Source organism: Hipposideros armiger, unplaced genomic scaffold (genome assembly GCF_001890085.2).
Source record: "Hipposideros armiger isolate ML-2016 unplaced genomic scaffold, ASM189008v1 scaffold_82, whole genome shotgun sequence".
Taxonomy (NCBI): domain Eukaryota; kingdom Metazoa; phylum Chordata; class Mammalia; order Chiroptera; family Hipposideridae; genus Hipposideros; species Hipposideros armiger.
Window position 1 is genome coordinate 4,267,350 of NW_017731432.1, and position 18,918 is coordinate 4,286,267.

The following is an 18,918-nucleotide window of genomic DNA, read 5'->3' on the forward strand; positions in this document are numbered from 1 at the left end:
GGGCCACCCAGACCCCAAGGGTCAAAAAGCTCTGCGAGAGGTGACAAAACCCAAGAATAGGACAAGCCTTTAAAAGTTACCCAGTCCAACTTTCCCATTTTGCAGATGGGGAAACAGGAACAGAGGAGAGGCAGTGATTTGGCCGAGGCCAAACAACATTACAGAAGGCAGGTCCTCTTCCATCCAGGCCAGGACTGTCTCCAGCATCAGCTGGGCCACACAAATGTAATTTTAGTTCCAAAGGGGACCATCTCGGGCACCACCACAGCTCTTTATTCCCACCTCTGCTGCAGTTCTATTGGTTTCGACTACTTCTGCTGGGCCATCGCAGCTCCTGTCTGATTAGGGCAAACTTTCAGGAACCCTGTCCTGACCAGCGGGAAAACTGTGGAGCTCCAGGGCTCCCAGAAGGCTGGCGGAGGTGGAGCTCCCCCAGGGTAGGCATGCTTATCCAGTCAGTCTCTCACAAGTTCAATGTTCAATGAGAACACTAAGGCTCAGGAAAAATTACTCAAATGAACTTGAGAGACTTCAGATTTTTGAAGCCATGTAGAAACCAGTATTTCAAATCATTTTTTATAATTACTGCCACCCACAGAGAGCACATCAAGAGAAACCTTTACTCACTTAATTCTAGGAGGTGAAATCTCACCCCAGGAACCACTTTTATCTTCCACCAAACAGCTGCAGGTTGTAAAAGCAGAGAGAAGGGAGAGGCAAGAGCGGGCTGAGTGTGTTTGAGTTGGGGAGGTAAAGGCAAGGTGGCTAGGACTCCAGAAGACCTGTGAGTGTGGAAATTTCATTTTTCAATTATCTGAAGCAGGAGAGTCTGTATAATTAGCATATAAAGGAGTGTAGCCGGAGAAGAGTCAGAACGAATTTCAAACCAGAATATGTAAGGTCCTTGTAAGGTTGGACAGACCTCACTAAGGAGAGGTGGGAAGGGGTCTGGCTTCTCAGACCACGGCGTTCTTTTATTGCTCTTGCCTCCACTAAAACCGGTAGGGATAGGCTTGCTGGCTAGGCAGGGGCTGCCTCTGCTTGCTTTAAGGGTCTCCAAGGGACAGCAGCTGGGCTGGAGAAATTGTCTAGAGACTGGGAGGATAGGGAGTGAATGGTGGGAGTTAGAGGGTGAGACTGGGGGTGGGTGGGTGGGTGGCGGCAGGGGCTGGGAACATGTGTGGCAGGTCTGGGAGCACAGTAGTCAGTCCTGGGCTGAGGCTCAGGGGCCAGGCCCAGACTGGAGGCTGTAGAGGTAGCATTACGTGCAGAGGTGGCACTGCCAGCACCTAGACCTGCCGGATTGCTAGTGGCAGGGAGTGAAGTACCTCCAGAACCCTTTCAGGTGGGGGATGCTTTTATGGACCAGGCCAGGCCAGCTAGTCGGAAGTAGCCCTTCCAGGAGCTTTACCATTGGACAGCTGCTGCCCCTGCCTGGTCACCTCGGTACATGAGAGCTAGGCCACTGTGTCCCATCTTGTTCTACACACTGGCTCTGGACGGTCTTTACCACATGACTCATGAACACACACAGAGCCCCTGATGTGGAGCCTGGCACTACACCATACGTCTCAAGCATGCCTTCAGGAGCCCTTTTTTATTGGGAAATAAATACAGAGTCAAAGAGGTGGGCCAGACAACATCTGTAGTTCTGGGGGCCAAGAGGAAGGTGTGTGACTTGCTCCGGACTCAGATCTCCATGAGCTGGTCATTCCCCACGATCACCTCGTTCACTCGTTTGGCTACAAAGGAAAAGGGAAAGGTGGTTTGAGAACTATCAGCAAAAGATGTCATTTCAAACCCAATTATTTCTAATTCTGTGTTCACAAACATTTATTCCTCTCCTATGCAGCTCTGTTCTTGAGAAGCTTTGGGAATACAACTTCCAAAGGGACTCTAGGAAAGACAGCATCTTCCCGCACAGCAGGGATGCTCACACTGACTCTCTGGCTTTCAGGGAGACTTCACATAGGAGAGGAACTGGAGCTAGGCCTTAAAAGGTGAATAGAGGGTTTTTCTTAGGCAGTGTATCAAAGCGAAGGTATTCTGGGCTATTAGAACAACAGAAGCAAAAACATAAAGCTGTATGAAAGGGGACCATGAAATACTGTGGTGTGGCCAGAGGGTGGGGAATGGGGGAAAAGGGCGAGAAAAACAAGACTAAATGGTTAAATGGAGATATCCAAAGGAAACAGGGAGATGCTTCATATGTAATATGGAAATAATACCACCAACTGTATAGGGTTGTTGTGAGGATTCAATGAGCTAAAGAATTACTGAGTGCTTGATAAATTGTGTCCATTATTATTTTTGTAAAGTTCAAACCCATAAGACCCTCCATTACCTGACCCTTACCTACGTCTTCATCTTCATCTTCCACCATGCTCCGTTTGTACCTATAAGCCATACTATTTTATAGCTCTAGATCTCAGAAAGGCTGTTCCCACAGGCCTTTCTTCCCCAGCACATTCTTACCCGAAATACCCTAATCAAGCAGCTCTGCTATGTGAAGCCTTCCCTTCCGAACTGTCTATTTTCTGCTTTGTGAAAACATTCTACCTAATACATATCTCTGCCTCTACCTCATTACATCATTCTCTTCCACCTCACTGTAAGACTCTTGAAGGCAGGGGAAGTGTATTTATGATCATAGCCTAGTATCTAGCATAGCTGGCACATGAAAGATTTCAGAGATTTGGGGTAATGACAAGGATAGGGTATGGTTATATAAGTGGAGAACTAAAGTTGAAAGGAGGTGAAGGTTGGTAGAGTACAGAAGTTCAGGAAATTATGAAGCTGAGGGTTTGGATGGTTCACTGATGAATATGTTTTTAGGTCGTCCAAGATGTTTGGGGAACAAAAGGGAGGGAAGAGGAATACTGTGACCCCTCAATATGCTCGTATTCAGGGAGTGCCCTGGAAGCTGCCCAGTGATGTGGCGAAAGGTAAGAAGAGGGTGAGCTTTCAAGGAATAACAGCTAGGGAAAGGAGGCAGGGAACCAGGGGCATTCTGTCTACTTCTTGCCTAGAGATATGGGGCAGATGTAGGAGACAGGCGAGTTTTCCAGTCTTCTGTTGGCTCAGACAGAAAAGGCTGATCAGCTGCTTGAAAATAGATTCTTTCTGGGCTAGCTTCCCATGGCCTCTAAAGGTCCAACACCTTTCTTGCCACACTTGGTGGCTTGAATGTGACCCATGATACCTGTGAAACTGTACTTATTTCTTTACTCATTTGTGTCTCTATAATAGACTGTGAGCAGCTGGACAGCAAGAGGCAAGTTTTATTCATCCTTACACACCTACTCTGCTAGAGCCTAGAATATAGTAGGCAGTAACTGTTGGAACGTGTGTGTGCATGTGTGTTTAAAGATTTTATTGGGGAACTGGGGAAGGGAACATTGTGTTTTTCCAGGACCCATCAGCTCCAAGTCAAGTCGTTCTCCTTCAATCTTAGTTGTGGAGGGCGCAGCTCAGCTCCAAGTCCAGTTGCCACTTTCAATCTAGTTGTGGGGGGCACGCAGCCCACCACCCCATGTGGGAATCAAACCAGCAACCTTGTTGTTAAGAGCATGCGCTCTCACCAGCTCATCGGCAGCTCAGCTCCAGTGCAGCTCACTGGCCCATGCGGGAATCGAACCGGCAACCCTGTTGCTCAGAGCTCGCACTCTAACCAATTGAGCCACCCGGCTAGCCCCACGTGTGTGTGTTTTGAGGGCTAGGTGAGAGTACAGATGTAAGAAAGGAGCACGTATAGAAGAGAAGGCCTCCAATCTTCTTGTCAAAGAGACCGTAACCGACAGATCTGCTGCACGAGAGCAAAGGTGCTTGGGGATCCAGGGCATCCTCAGGCCTTTCTCTCTAACTTTGTCCAGTGGAAAGAGAAACCGAGTGTAGGCCTTTCACAACATTTGCCATTATTGGACAGAGGCAATCATATGTGAAAAGAAAAGGATAGGAAAGAGAGGAAGAAAAAGTGACAATGCAGGAAAGGGAAGGGCTTCTGAGTCATCAAGACTTGAATTCTAATTTGACTTTGAGAAAATTGTTTCATGTCTTGGGGCTTTAGTTTCCTCACAAACTTGTGGGGATTCAGTAAGTTAATTGATGTAAAGAGCTCAGCATAGTGCTTTGATAAGTATTAAACAGAAGTTACTGACTGGGTCTGGGTCTGGCCTGTGTACACTCCTGCCCCAGGAGGTGCTCCTTTTTATACTTCACAGCCATCTGCTTCCTTCAGTGAGAGGAATGGGGAGGAGGCACAGACAGGGCTTAGGCTGCCAAATTCCGTAGGGCTGGAGCTGGTCCTGCCCGGACTGTAACCGCCAATCAGGCTCCACCCTTGAGATAACACTGACCAGAAAAGAACAAAGGAAAAGCTTCTCTGGCCAGCTTCCCAGAGCACCTCCAAAAGCTCTTAACTTCATCCCCTCTATAGCCTTGAGTCAGCCTCAACATCTCTTATCTAGACTCTGACATTTGCTCTTCCTTCATCCAGTTTCTTCCTAGTCTCCAGGGTCCCTGGGCTGAAGACAGTCCTAGTTCCAACTAACGTTCTTCTTGGCCCTCAGTGCTCCAGACCAGAGGGGCTAATGAGGTGCCTGGCTGGGGCAGACAATGCTTTCTTCTGCTCTGCCAGGCTCCAAGTAAACCCGTGAGCCTTCTCTGGCCTGCCCTCCCTACTCTCCTCCCTGCCTTTTGATCTGCTTTTGGCCTAGGGGTGGGGGAAGACTCACTGGAAGTAAGGGGAGAGAGACTATATGTGGCATTTTCAGGGGTAGATGTATTTTCATGGAAATTCAGTAAGGTGGTGGAAACCAAGAGAAGAACAGCAAGCAGTACTAGTTCTGCTTGGCCAGGGTTGGAAGCCGGTTCCAATAAACACGCTGGAAAAGCTCTGGGCTGGAGTCAGGCTGGGAAAGATCTTAAAGGGAAGAGTACAAGGGAGGATGGTAAGTTGGGAAAAAACCAGTGGGACAGAAGGGAACGACAAGTCACATATGAGAAGCTGCACTGATGGGAAGCTGGGAAGGAGTCCTGCTAGCCAGGACTTGACCTGTGCAGCCATCAGGTCTACTTTCATGGCCAAAGGACTGATCACTGTGGTCACAGGGAAGAGATCCAAGTTCTCTCACTGACGGCGATAAGCGACCCACAGGAAGTGTCCAATTAGAGTTTCCTAGGTTTTGAATCTGTTGGCTACGGCTCTTCTGTTAGCTTGAGCAGGAGGTCAAACTTGGCTACTGGGATTTTTGCCAGAGATAATCTCATTAACTGAGCATGCTGGGGTGCTGCGAGAAAAGCCAGAATTGTTAGAAAATGGCTTGTTCTCCTGGTAGTGCTAGAAGAGGGCGGAGAGGCCCACACTGGATTATAAGAGTCACATTTTTGGGGTAAAAGACTGCTATGGGTAAAAGGCTGCAGTATGCAAATGGCTTGAATTTGGAGAGGGGATAGCATTACTTCTGAGGAGGAATGTTTTCCCCTGAAATGCCTCCATGTCAATAAGATTGGGGATTTTGCCATCTGCTGAGCTCTTTGCTGATGAGGACCTGAGGTGTTGATGTTTGCTTGGATCCTCCATAGTAACAGGCCTTGACTGCTGCACCAATGGCTAGGAATTTGCTTGCTCCATATGGCTCAGCCTCAAAGAAAAGTGAGTGGGAACAGGTGACTGGGAAGATGTACCTGTGGCAGGAAGGCACTCACTACTGTGTTGGATGCACTGGTCCCTCAGCATAGAGGACAGAGCAGAAAGTGTTGGGGTTCTCCTTGCTAAAAAGTGAGCACATAGTGTTAGTTAGAGCCAGAAAACCCAGGAGATAATGAAGCCCATGACATCCTAGGGGTTTGGCTAGTCCAGCCCTGTGCTCCCTGATGGGAGGTGCCATGCCTCAGACCCTCATTATCTGGCATGCAGTTGGCATTCATTCATTCTGCACATAGAATGAAAAGGCGCCCTTGCAAAGTAAAAGGAAGGAGTGCCATTACTGTGTTGGAAATGGGGAGAAGCAGCAGCAGAAACCATGAAGTTCCAGGTTCCAGCACACAAGAAATGAGGGACCTCTAGGGTGCTGGCAAATTGAATTCACGCATTCATATATGCCTACAGGTCTAAACTCTTTCAAAAACAACCAAAGGAAGCAGTTCCTGGTTCCAGGATGGACTGAGAGAAGCAAGCACTGGGGGATGTTTTTAGGTTTTGTTGAGCAGAAGATAATTTACAGAGACAAAGCGGCAGGAAGGAGGTGGAAGAAACATTGTGTGGGGCCACAAACCCAAACAGAAGAGAACAAAGGACAGAGGAATACAATGACCAGGCAGGGGAGGGGACAGGGTAAGAAAGCAGCTCCACAGACCAGCTGAACAGCTGCTTTTGAAACTGGGGAACCTTTCCAAGGTCTTCCATGGAGTCAGAGAAAAGGCTGGGGGATCTGAATCCTATTTTTAAGAAAATACCAACCAGCCCTAGCTGCTCAAGAAATAAGTTTCTCTGCAACCCAAGGGTAGGCCTGGGTGAGCTGGTATGTTGAGCAGGAGGAAAGCGCTCAGACCTGAGGTTCCGGAGGATCAGAAAGGGCTGGGATACAGAGGCCAAATATCTATTCCTATTAGTCTGGGAAAGATGAACTGAAGGGACAAAAGGGGTATCATCGATCAAATTCTGCTGGGCAACCCAGAGTGGCTTCTTCCCTTGGTCTTTTTAATGGCTGTTTGGCAATAATTCTGGCTGAAGACCCAGTTTTGTCATCTACTAGCATTGTACCTTGAGTAAATTACAACTTTTCCAAGTCTCAGTTTCTACTTCACCAAATGGGTTAATAATGAATCCCTAGGTCAGAGGGCTTTTATGAAAACCCAGTAAGATAAGTGTCTGTGAGAACATTTTAAAGCTGTAAACAACAGCTGTAAGCTAACAGCATTCCGGGAGGGCCGTGCCATCCATGCCTCCTGTGCTGGAGTTTCAGCTGGTGTCCCAGTCCTCTCACTTTGGCTCATACTCTGTCTGCGTGTGATCAGAGCAGAAAGTACCAGGAGTTAGGGCGCTGCTGCCAGGCCTCTCAGAAATGACAATTCTCACACGCAGAGGAAGAAAGTGCTTGAAATGTGAGAAGACAGGCAGTGAGGAGGAAAGGTGCATTCAGACTCAAGTGGAGAAATGAGGGGGAAGAATAATTTCAGGCCAAGGCCACATCTCCCAGTTCAGTTATTGGTGTTGCAATGTGGCTCTTTTATTAGCATAAGTTTAGAAAAAAAGCATGGAGAGATCTCATGATAATCGCAACCATCTCACAGGCCTTTCTTGGAACCCTAACTTTCTGCCATGAAATCCCTAAAAAGACGCTTTAAAGATCCAAATTCATTCACTCATCTCCTACCCCCACCCCCTCCCCAGCATCTACTATAAACCAGGACTTGCTCTGAGAGCTGGGATACATATGGGCATAAGTCAGTCCTTGCCCTTGAGATCTCAGTCTAGTATAGACGGTAGAATTTACAGATAACTGCCATAACTTGTGAACGGACTTTAATAAAGGTGTTGACAAAGTTCGGGGGTGCCAAGGAGGGAGGAATGCTCAGTTTGGCTGTAGGGAGTCATGGGAAGAGTCAGGGAAAGGTCTACAGAGGAGAAGACATCTGGGCAGGGTCTTCAGGAAAGGAATTCCTGAGAGAGAGGGGGCATGCGCAAAGGCGGGGGAGGCACAACGGCGTGGTGTATAAGTGGAGTGCTGAGTCCCTTGGTATGTGTGTGCTCCTCACAACATTTAATTGTATTTAATGCTCATGACAATCCTCCAAGGTAGGTACTATTGTCTCAGTTTTTCCAGTTTTTAAAATCTGAGGCCTACAGATTAAAAATTGAACCTGGTGTACATCCAGTTAAGTTGCACAGCTGAGATCTGAACCCAGGTCTCTTTGAGTCTAAAGCTCAAAAGGGAGGTAGCTTTGTGACTTAAAAAAGGGGCAGGAGAGGCCGGCCGAGTGGCTCAGTTGGTTAAGAGCTGGCTCAAGAGTCTGAGCTCTGAGCAACAGCGGTTCGAGTCCAGCCCGAGCTGAGTTGCTGCTGAGCTGCCAACAGGTGGCAGAATGGCTCAGCTAAAAGAAATAAAATAAAAAAGGGGCAGGAGGAAAACACTGAAGAAGGCCGTTGGTTATTGGGGAGAAGGAAAATGACATGGCTTCTACAAATTCAGAATTGGTGGGGCTCATTCCGTCAGCAACTCCCCTACCTTACCCTATTTTAGGTTTAGGAATAAACTTAAAAGGAATTAAGCATTCCTATTAATCTTGAGCTTTATCTAGTTTTTGGCTAAAACCATCCAACCAAATTATGGACCATTCAAATTTGCCCAGCCTAACAGGGAAACCCTGGTATTTGTATGTCTCTCAAGCACTATATAAGTCTTTCTACAGCTGCAGAGCAGAGCGAGCTAACAGCACAGCTCATAGTCTCACCTCTAGGCGGTCGAGAATGGCTCTGAGTGAATGGCTGCTGAAGAAGCCACTAACTTTCTCCCAGGCCAGGACTCGCTGGGACCACCTCCCTTAAACATCAGGTCAGGGGAGGTGCCCAAGGACTGCAGGAGGCCAGAGCTAGTTGCAAAGCCTTAGTTGGGTTACTGGCCCTTCTCTCTCATGTCCAAGAGTCCTTGTAAAGTATTGGTGCCAATCAGGGCCATTAGATCTTTTTATCTTTTAAATTTTTTGATAGTAAGGCCGTATACATCTATGAGCTTACCTGTAAGATAAATTCCTAAAAATGGAACTGTTAACTTTAAAAATTTGTCAGTGATGTCAATCCCCCTGCAAGGATGGCTTTATCAGTTTAGGTCTCACGCGCAGTGTATGCAGGTGCTTGTTTCCCAGTCTTCACCAGCACTCAGCATGATCTGTGCTAGTGCTATAGGTAAAAAAATGGCATGTGTGATTGGAATTTGGGTTTTGTTTTACCTTTGGCTTCAATCCTCTGGCCATTTCCAACGAGGCAGTCCTTGATGTCTGCTCCATTCTCGATCACAGCATTGTTGCAGATGACGCTGCCCTGGATGTTGCTTCTGTAACACAGTAGCTTAAGTTAGGGAGTGCCCACAGCTCTCATCACCATCCTCTCCACTATGGGCTAGGGATTCTGGCTCCTCCATTGGCTAGAAAGAGCTGGTCAGTCCAGTTAACAGCTACATGCCTGAAGTTGTCACTAGAAGACAGAATGGCTCAGCTGGGCCACTGGAGGACCTGGCTTAAGAGAAGTCCAGAGTTCAGATATGGTCACAATGATCTTCCTCCAAAGCCTGAAAAGGGCAGATGCTTTCGTTTCAGTTTTTAAGCACTGCAGACCTAAATTCCATTCAATCTCTCCTCCTTTGGTCTGGGGGTGGAAGCTGGCGCTGGTCCCTCGGCTGACCCATCCCTCCTGCCTCTCATCTGGGACTATTTACCAAATTTCATTTGAGGCTCAGATCTCATGAATCTTCCTAGGAGATCAGCTATGGAAATAATGGGTGTTCCACAGCTCTCACTATAGACTCTGGCTAATCAAAACCATATTCATTTAGGAAAAAAAAGGATGCTTTTTAAACTAGCTCCACGCCACATAAAAGACTACTCCAGACCCTAAAGCCTCATTCTTAATAGTATCGGTGCTGGTTCTTAGCATTTAAATGTGTTTAAAGAGCATCTTTCTAGCTCCTGAAGGCTGGTGGGTGGGAGAAAAGGTCATCTGAAAATCTTCACTAGCATTTATTGTAGCATTTATTGCATACCTACCCTATGCCAGGAGTGTGCTAAATACTCTATATACATTATGGGAGTGACTTACAAATCTAGCTATTTCATCAGAAAAATCACCTGGGCAGTGTGAAAAACAACAAACAAAAATACCCGCAATGTCCTGGCCCCCATTAATCTTTTTGGTAAGTCTGGGATGGGGGTCCTTATATATTTAAATTAGAAAAAGAAGCTTCCTAGATGATTGTGGGAGTATCATTTTTTACCTCTGATGCAGTAAAAATAACGAGGTAACAAATTTAGAGAAGTTAAACCATTTACCCCAAACCACATAACTGCCAAATAGCAGATTCAAATCTTGGTCTGCCTAACTCCGGAATCCATACATTTTACCATAATGCCACACAAAGAAATTAAGGGGAGAAAAGACTGGAGGAAGCCTGGAACTGCCCGATTGCTTTTCTCAGCTGAGATGGCCTGTGGAAGGAGCTCTGTCCTAATGAGGAAATAGTCAGCGCTCTAAATTAGAGTCAGGGGAAGCGGAAAGGGAGAAGGAGGTGAGTGGGTTGGGAGGGTGTCAGCAGCCATTTAAACAAAACAAAATAAAACAAAACACCAACTAAGGAAAAATCCTCAAGCAACCCAGGAGGCATAGGGGATGGAGAAGAAGACATTTCAAGGACTGAAACTATCGATGCCCTGGCCATTAAAAAAAAGATTCTTCCAAATGCCAAAACTTTAGTAAAATGCAAAAAAAATAATAAAAAATAATAAAGAAATCTCGCACTTTATGGCATTCCAGAGCCTTCTCTATCTCTGTTCTTCCAGAAAGTTAAAGTCTGTCACAAAGCAGCAAAAGGACAAAACCATAGCACCTCGGTGGTGTGGAGATGAGCAGTGTTTGTTTTTTGGCTCAAACTCAGGATACACTCAGTGGGTGGGTATTAAGGGAACTTCCAGAACATTGTAACTTGCCCTCTGCCTTAGGCAAAGCAATGCAGTCAGCAGTTAGAGTGGTTCCTGCCCCTTGGGGAAAATTCTCCCAAAAAGAATCGTAAGGAAGTATGGAAAGCCTCAGATACATAGGCTCCTGGGACAGAGCAGGCTTACAATTGGCTATTAGGTTGTCACTGAAAAGTCTCATTTCTTTTTCCAAGGGAGGAATAAGGGGATATATCCTGTTCAAGGTTTTAAGAGCCTGAGAATGCAGGTGCTGGAGGTAGGCAAGGGGTAAACACAGCAGACAAAAAAAGAGTCAACAGAAACTCAAGCAGCCATAATTAGAGACAACTAACTGGCTATTTTGGAATCTGGGATATAAGTGGGAACCATTTCTGCATTTCTGGAAGGAGGCGGCTGGAATGAGGCCAGATTTCTACAGCAATGGATAGCGTGGTTTCTCCTTATGTTTAGCAGGTCTGATTGAGGTCTTCAGAACCTCCCATATTGCTTGTCTTATCTAGTTGGTGTGTAACATCCTTTGAGATGCATAAACCACCACTGCAGAGTCTGAAGATATGATAAGGAAAAAAGTGGGTTGATTGATGGGAAGCTGGCTGCTCTCCCGAGGCTCTTGGTCAGTGGATCTGTGGGAGGCTTTGAGACGAACACCTCACAAAACGCTTAGTGAATGTGAAGTTCTTTTCTGCTGCTTGTTTCTTCACTTCCCCTTTATCACTGCTGCAGTTACAAGTCACCTCCATTAGCAAGCTGAGGTCCTTTGGAAAAATTTCAAGTCAACATAGCTTTCCCTCTGTCCAGAAAGAAACTCCAACATTAAGGATTTCACTGGAAGTATGTGTATTTGCTCATACTAGGGAAGGACAGATACTACTACTGGGTTGTTGGAAAAGTCATGATGCATTTTTGCAACGAAAAACATAGAAAAAAATATGTCATGACTTTTCCAACAACCCAATATATCAACAAGCCTCTCCAGGTTTGCCTTTTTTGCTCAGTGCTTAAAGCGGGAGGGGAGGTGAATTTCTATAACTCAAGAAAAGAACTGGCTCCAGTGCCAGAACTATAGTTTTTACTTTCTAGTTTTAACTCTCAGCTAGGTACTAAGGATTCTGCTGTGCTAATGCTTGGCTGTGTTCTCTAAGAAGCTGTTCGAAGATGGCTAAAAATAATGGGGTTTTGGTCCTCATTTCTCCTTGGTGGGGTTACATTTTAGGCAAAGTTGCAGGTCTTGGGAAGTTACCCTGGAAACCTTAATCCTTCAGTGGAGAGAAGTCCATGAGAAAACACAGAGGTCTACAACAAGACCAGTGCTTGGCCAGGCACATCACACCACACCACGTTGTGGCATATGACATGAGGAGGAAGCCCTGACCTGGGAAGCAATAACGCCTCCAAATTCTCGTTCCTCTTCTGCCTTCAGTTAGGACTTTCTTCAGTTTATTCCAGAAAGAGAGGGAACTCACACGAATCTAATGCCTTATACATCTCAGTCATTACACAAAACACTTTACGTTCATTATGTAACTTAATCCTTTTAGAGAGCCTGTAAGGATGGTAGTATTTACTCTAATTTTTACAGAGACAATCGAGGCTCTCAGGGGATAAACAATGTGTCCAAAGCTTACACAGTGGTGACTCTCCTCTGTGTCGTAGGCTTCTGCCTCAGCTGTTGACTGGGCAGTTTTTGGCAAAGAGCCATGAAACTTCTTAGTAACTCTGAGGACGGGCAGGTTCTTCTCTGGGGATTAGTTTGGCAGGCTTTCTAAACTCATTCAGAACCTTGGGGGAGAAAAGAATATGGACCTGGAGATTCATGTAGCCTTTCTAGGCATGTGACTAAAGGTCTGCTTTAGGCAAACTCACTACTTCATTGCAAAGATTATGGCTGATTCATCCATATCTGCCCAGGTGCCAGAGCCTCCTAACCTTAGCCCAAGGGGTCCTCGTCCAGGTGTCACTCTAGATCAGAGGTTCTCAACCTTCCTAATGCCGCGACCCCTTAATACAGTTCCTCATGTTGTGGTGACCCCCAACCATAAAATTATTTTCGTTGCTACTCTATAACTGTAATTTTGCTACTGATATGAATCATAATGTAAATATTTTTGTTTTCCGATGGTCTTAGGCGACCCCTGTGAAAGGGTCGTTTGACCCCCAAAGGACGAGGACCCCTTGGGCTAAGGTTAGGAGGCTCTGCTTTGGTTCACTCATGCCCCTATTCTTAATGCTGGTTGAATCCTTGTGTTCTGTTTGGATCTGATCTAAATTTCACTGTTTGGCAGATATTCTTTAGTCTGTATATGGGTATGAGACAGTTATTTAATTTTTTTATATACGGAGCTTCCTTTTTTTGTTTCCATTTTGGTGAATTTCAAGGAGTGAAGTATTCACTCCATGATTTTTTTCTAGAAGTAGACGGGGCTCTCTTGACAGATACTCAGCCAATTACAGTAGGGGCATTTAAATCAGGAATCTCTATTTTTCATTTGGTAAATACTTAGAAGTTATCTAGCATATAAAAAGTATTAGGAGTTAAAAAACACAAATACATATAAAATATTTCTGCATTCAAGGAACTTATAGTCTAGTTGAGGAAAAAAAAAGATAGAGTAAGTGCCACAAGACCATAAGGCAAGTGTTACGGGTACACAGGGAACACAGAAGTGGGAGAAACAGTTTCTGGCTAGGACAGTTCAAGAAGGCTGCATATAGGAGTCGGAATATGAATTGGACCTTGAGAGATGGGTAAGATTTCTACAGGTAAAGATCTCTAGAGAGAGGCAATTCAGGCAGAGTGAATGTCAGAAATGAAGGTAGTGGAGAAGGAAGAGACCCAGTGGGCAGGGCAGTCAGTTGAGTGCAGGTGAAGACACTCAGGGTAATAATGAGAAGCAGTATTATCTTGTTTGGCTCTGAGAGCTGCCCTTGCTGCCTCCAGAAAGCATGGAAAATCTTGGAGAAACCTGGTTCCCTAGCCTGCCTGTATGCGGGGGGTATTACCCTAGACTGTGGCTTGGGTCATTCACCTAGTACTAGGAGGAAATGCAGGAGATGTTGCTTAGGACCAGAGGGCCAAAGATGCACAACACAGGACTGACACTGAAGTCTTGACAATGAAGTTTTCACTAGGCTTTGGATTGCTGAGCATCAGCTGTCAGTAATTTGGAAGTGGCAGAAAATAAGAAAGACAAGCAGGAGTCTTCTCTGCACAGTCTCGCCTACACCTTCCCCAAGGTGGTCCTATTAGCATCTCTCGAGCCCCGAGGAACTTGGGCAGGTATCCAGAAAGCCCCAGCCACTCACTACTGCTGGCAAAGACAAGCAAACCAAGTAGATGAGAAACTCCCTCTGGACAAATTCATGCTCCTGTTCTATCACTAAGTCCAGATGTAATAGCAGCAGAGTAATAAAGTCTCACATGACTGCAATTTAATTACCTTTCCCAAATTTACCATAAGTAATTAAAATGAAATGACCTGAAAATAATGGGAAAAAGTTCATATGGGAATCAGGATGTCTGATCTTATCACCAGGAGCTAATTTGCAGGGTTGGGTAATCCCTAATGGCCTTTCTGGTCATTAACCCTTTGTGGGCTATAGCTTTCCTTCAACTTTTTTAGTTGGAAAATAGCAGCAGCTGCCATCTCAACCTTTATTGTTTTCCCAGCTAGAAACCTTATTAGGCCATCCAAGATTATACCTCCTCCAAAACAGCAAATGACTTTGTGATATTATGCTAGGCCTTTTCTATGACCTTCTCTCATATAAGCAAGTTGGGGTTTCTGAGGGAGCCTTGGTTTCCTCATCAAGTCTCTTCATGTCAACTCAGGACACTAACACTGAACTTTGTAGAGGTGCTAGAGGGCGGCTCCTTTGTCTGCCCACTCCCAGGAAGGGCGGGGAGGGAGAAGCTGCTAATTAGAGCAAATGGGAAAGTTATGGGCTGTCTTTCCTGGAAGATCTAAGGCAAGATGAGACAGATAGTGGAAGTGACAAAGCCTCATGAGCTACTGTGGAAGTAGGTAATCAAATGGATAAAAGCAAGCATAGTTCTGGTTTTCAAGAGAATGGTGACGTCTGTCAGTCTCACACAGGAACCTGGATTGGGGCATGGAGTAGCAGGGGTGCAAGGAGAAAAAAAGTCTGGAATGCCACAATGTATTCATCTGTAAAAATGCAGGAGCTGAGCTGGATGACTTCTCAGGCCCCATCTCACTCTAATATTCCAGGACTCAGTGTTGGAGCTAGATCAGGAGAAACCTTGACGTTCAAATTTTACTCTAAAGGTAATGGGGAGTTTTCAAAAGTGTTTGAATAGAACTGGGACATGATCAGAGATATCCTTTAGGAAGACAATGCCGGCAACATGTTACCTCTGTGAAATGAGATAAAGTAATGATGGTGATAGAATAATGACTAACACTCTATGTACCAAGTGCTGTCCTAAGTGCTTTATGTCTGTTAACTCACTGAGTAGTCCCAGTAATCCTGTGAAGTAGCTCAGTTTTTACCCTGTTTTATAGTGAGAAAAACAGGCACAAAGTGGTAAAGCCAATTCCCTAAATGATCAGTAAGGGACAGATCCGGGATTCATTCTGGCCGTCTGACTCTAAAGCTCATGCTCTAATCCATAGGGATTAGATGGTGGAAGGGTGGATTTGGAAGAGAAAGAAAAATGGAGATAGGAAAATAAGTTAGAAAAGACCACAGTAATTCAGAAAGGGATCTCTGGGTCTGACCTCTCCTAACCTCTAATCAAACTGGCTACTAGATCCCCTCACACACCCGGATGTCCTATAAGTACTTCCAACCTCATGAGCCCTACACAGGACTTGTCTCCCCACAACTCTGCTCCTCCCTCACCCTTCCTCATCTCAGTGGGTACACCACTATCTACCTGTTTCCCCAACCAGACCTGGGCTTCCCCTACCAACTGTCCTCTCCCTTACCCTTTATATTCCTTTCTTGATCATTCCGGTCAGTCTCCTTAGATTCCTTATGTCTAAAAATTGCTGATGTTCCCCCAAGTTTTTCTTCGTTTCTTTTCTGTTAATGACACACATTCTCCCTGGTGATCTTATCTACTCCCTTGGCTGCAGTTACCGCCTCTATGCCGACCATTTGCAAATCTGTACTTCAAGTACAGGCTTCTTGCCTGAGCTCCAGTCCTGCACATCAAGGCTGCCTGCCATGAACTCAACTTGTCGCAAACGGAACTCATCATTCCCCTGCCTCCTACCCTGCAAATCTTTCTCCTCCTCTATTGATTTCTATCTTAGTGAACAGCACACCTGAAACATCATTGCTTAAGCTAGAAATCTGGGCATCTTAATTTCTCTCCCTTTCACCTCACATATGTAGGCAGTCACCATGTTTTATAGTTTTTATCACATTATTTCTCCTTTCTATCTCCATTGCTATTGCCTTAGTTAAGGACCTCTTTTTTTTTTAAGATTTTATTGGGGAATTGGGGGAGGGGAACAGTGCTGGGAATTCATGGGAAGGGGAACAGACAAGTTGCTGTCCTTTTGTTCTTCAGTCTAGTTGTGGAAGACGTTGCTTCACTGGCCCATGTTGGTATTATCATTGCGCTCTTTCCAGGTGAGGCAGATCAGTCGCCAGCCTCTGGACGGCCGCTCACGCTGGCTGCTGGCTACACACGGTAGCTTATGGCAGCCCCACTGCAGCAGGGGCTGCAGCCTATGCCGTCGCCAGCAACTCAAAGCATCCCAGCTCCAGGTTGAGCTGTTGTTCACCATCTTAGCTGTAGAGGGCAGTGTCACTGGCCCCCATGTGGGATCCAAACCGGGTCCCTGCTACTCAGAGCTGGCATCCCAAGCCAGCTCTTAACCAACCTGCCACTCGGCTGGCCCTTTTTTTTGTTTTTAACCAGGATTATTTCAGTAGTCTTCCTGCCTCCATGTCTACCCTTTTCAGAGCATCCTCCACACTATAGCCAAAATAATCCTTGTAAAATGTGAATTTAATCATGTTATTCCTTTGCTTTAAACTCTTAAAATTATTGTTACCTATTAAACTCCTTAGGGGACAATCCATGATTTGGCCTTTGTCCATCTATTACAGCCTTGTCTCCTGTCGTATCCATTCCTCTTTGAATTCTGTATTGTGGTCATTATGAATTGTTTACCATTCTTTCGTATAATACATATTGAGTTCCTGTAGGCCCTCAGGATATAACAGTGAAACAGAAAGATAAAGTACTTACGTTCTCAAACTAACATTTTACTTGGAGAGACAGGTAAATAAGTAAGGCCAGACAGTGATAATGTTACAAAGGAAATAAAACAGGTTGACGCAACAAAGTTTTGGGATGGATTACTTCTGATAGGGTAGTCAGCAAAGCCTCTTCTTAAGTGGTGAAATCTGAGCTAAGATCAGAATGAGATGTTTCTGAAATAAGATAAGGCTCTCTCACACTTCAGACTCTTGATATATTGGGTCATCAGGAAAGTCATGATGCATTTTCTTATGTTTTTCAATGCAAAAATGTGTCATAACTTTCCTGACGACCCAATATCTAATCTAGAACATTCCTTTTGCTAGCCTGTGTGATTCTACTCATTTGTCTAGATTTAGCTTAAGGGTCACTTCCTTAAGTTCCTGACTCTTTTTTCCTTTGTGACCTTACAGATTTCTACCACAGCACTTATAACTTCTTATTGCATACATCCTATATGTTCCTTGAGGGGAAAGATTGAACCTTATGCGTTTTATGTCTTCAGTTGCCTAGCAGTCTTCAGCACAGAGTGGGTCCTTAAGTGTTTGATGAAAGAGTGAAATACAGTAAGTCCCCGACTTATGAACATTCGAGTTGCAAACTTTCACAGATACAAACGAACCTCGCATTAAGAACATTCGTAGATGTGAACAAATCACGGAAGTAGCTCACGTGTCTGCCGGACATTGTCACAGTTGTGCTGTGTGCTTACTGTACAGTGCAATAGTGTACAGTAGTACAGTGCTCAATCAGAGCCCGGGATGTCCGGAAGCAAGAGGAAAAGCAGCTCCACCATCTCCCACCTACCCTCCCTCCTCCAGTTAGTAACTCTCTTTTTGTCAGTCCACTCCATGCAATCCCCTATATGCCAGTTGTACTGTACTGTGCCACCATTTCAAGGTAACTGTAAAAGTAAAAATAGTTTATTTACAGTATTTGTGTGTGTGTGTGTTTAGTTTTTTTTTATGTTTTATATTGTATATTTGTGTCAAAGGTGTATACGACTCACTTTGTTGGACTTAACGAACGAATCCGACTTATGAACTTTCTCCTGGAACAGAACTCGTTCGTAAGTCGGGGACTTACTGTACTTGATACAGGTTTCTATCATCAGTGGTGTGCTAGAGCTAGCTTGTTCCATTTGGGAGAGCCGAATGTTAGAATCTCTTCACAACTCAGCGTTCCCTGATATCGTTGGCGATAGTGGGAGAATTTACACCACGGAGACTGGCAAATGTGACAAATCAGGCCACTTATTTTTTCCTTTGGAGAGCTGGTTGTTAACAATTTATCAGCACTCCACCGGTAGCAGTGCATTACAGAATTCTGACTTTTTTTGGCATTTAAACTTATATATGCATGCAATGTAAAGCAAATTGTTCTGAAGGTTTTATTATGAAAAATAGCACTTCCCTGTTCCCGCTATTTATGTCCCTCTTCAACTTCTTTATGCTGAATATTTCAGTATTTACTTCCATGTCTCTAGATAATAACATGTTGATATTACTACTTGATTTTTCAGCTTTAGGCATTATCAATAGACTTCCCATCATGAAATGCGACGACGTAGCTCTCCTTCCTCCCCCTGCTTCCTCTTTCCTTTCCTATCCCTCCTCCTTTTAATACAGTTATAAGTGTAATTTTGGTCAACAGTCAGTGTTTACTTTATTATGACTATGTAAATTCTATTTCATAGTTGAGCCCCATAGCAAACTATGGTGCCTTTTCCTGTCTTGTACAACTTTTTAAACAGTTAATAACTGTTTTGTTTTTGTTAGTGTTGTATGTGGTTATTAATTCAACCCCAATTTTTAGCTAGTTGTCTAATTCTTTCAAGATGTTTATATGTATTTGGTATTTTATCAGTTTCATCTTCCTGAATAAGTCTTTCCTGGATTCCACTCTGGTCTAACTGCTTCCTTTATGCTTCATGCATAACTGTCTGTCATCCTTGGATCTGCCTTCACTATCATCTGTTTTTTTTTTTTTTTAAA

At 44.8% G+C, this 18,918-nt stretch overlaps 1 protein-coding gene across 1 annotated transcript in view; it reads right to left on the minus strand.

Annotated features, from left to right (window-relative positions):
• Positions 1 to 1,571: 1,571 nt before the first annotated feature.
• LOC109383436 (translation initiation factor eIF-2B subunit gamma-like) overlaps positions 1,572 to 18,918 on the minus strand; it is a 25,425-nt gene continuing 8,078 nt past the window's right edge. The window contains exons 5-6 of the mRNA XM_019643898.1: positions 8,950 to 9,053; positions 1,572 to 1,742 (exon numbers count right to left, since the gene is read on the minus strand). Of these exons, the coding sequence (XP_019499443.1) occupies positions 1,690 to 1,742; positions 8,950 to 9,053 (157 nt within the window). The 3' untranslated portion in view covers positions 1,572 to 1,689. The remainder of the gene's footprint in view (positions 1,743 to 8,949; positions 9,054 to 18,918) is intronic.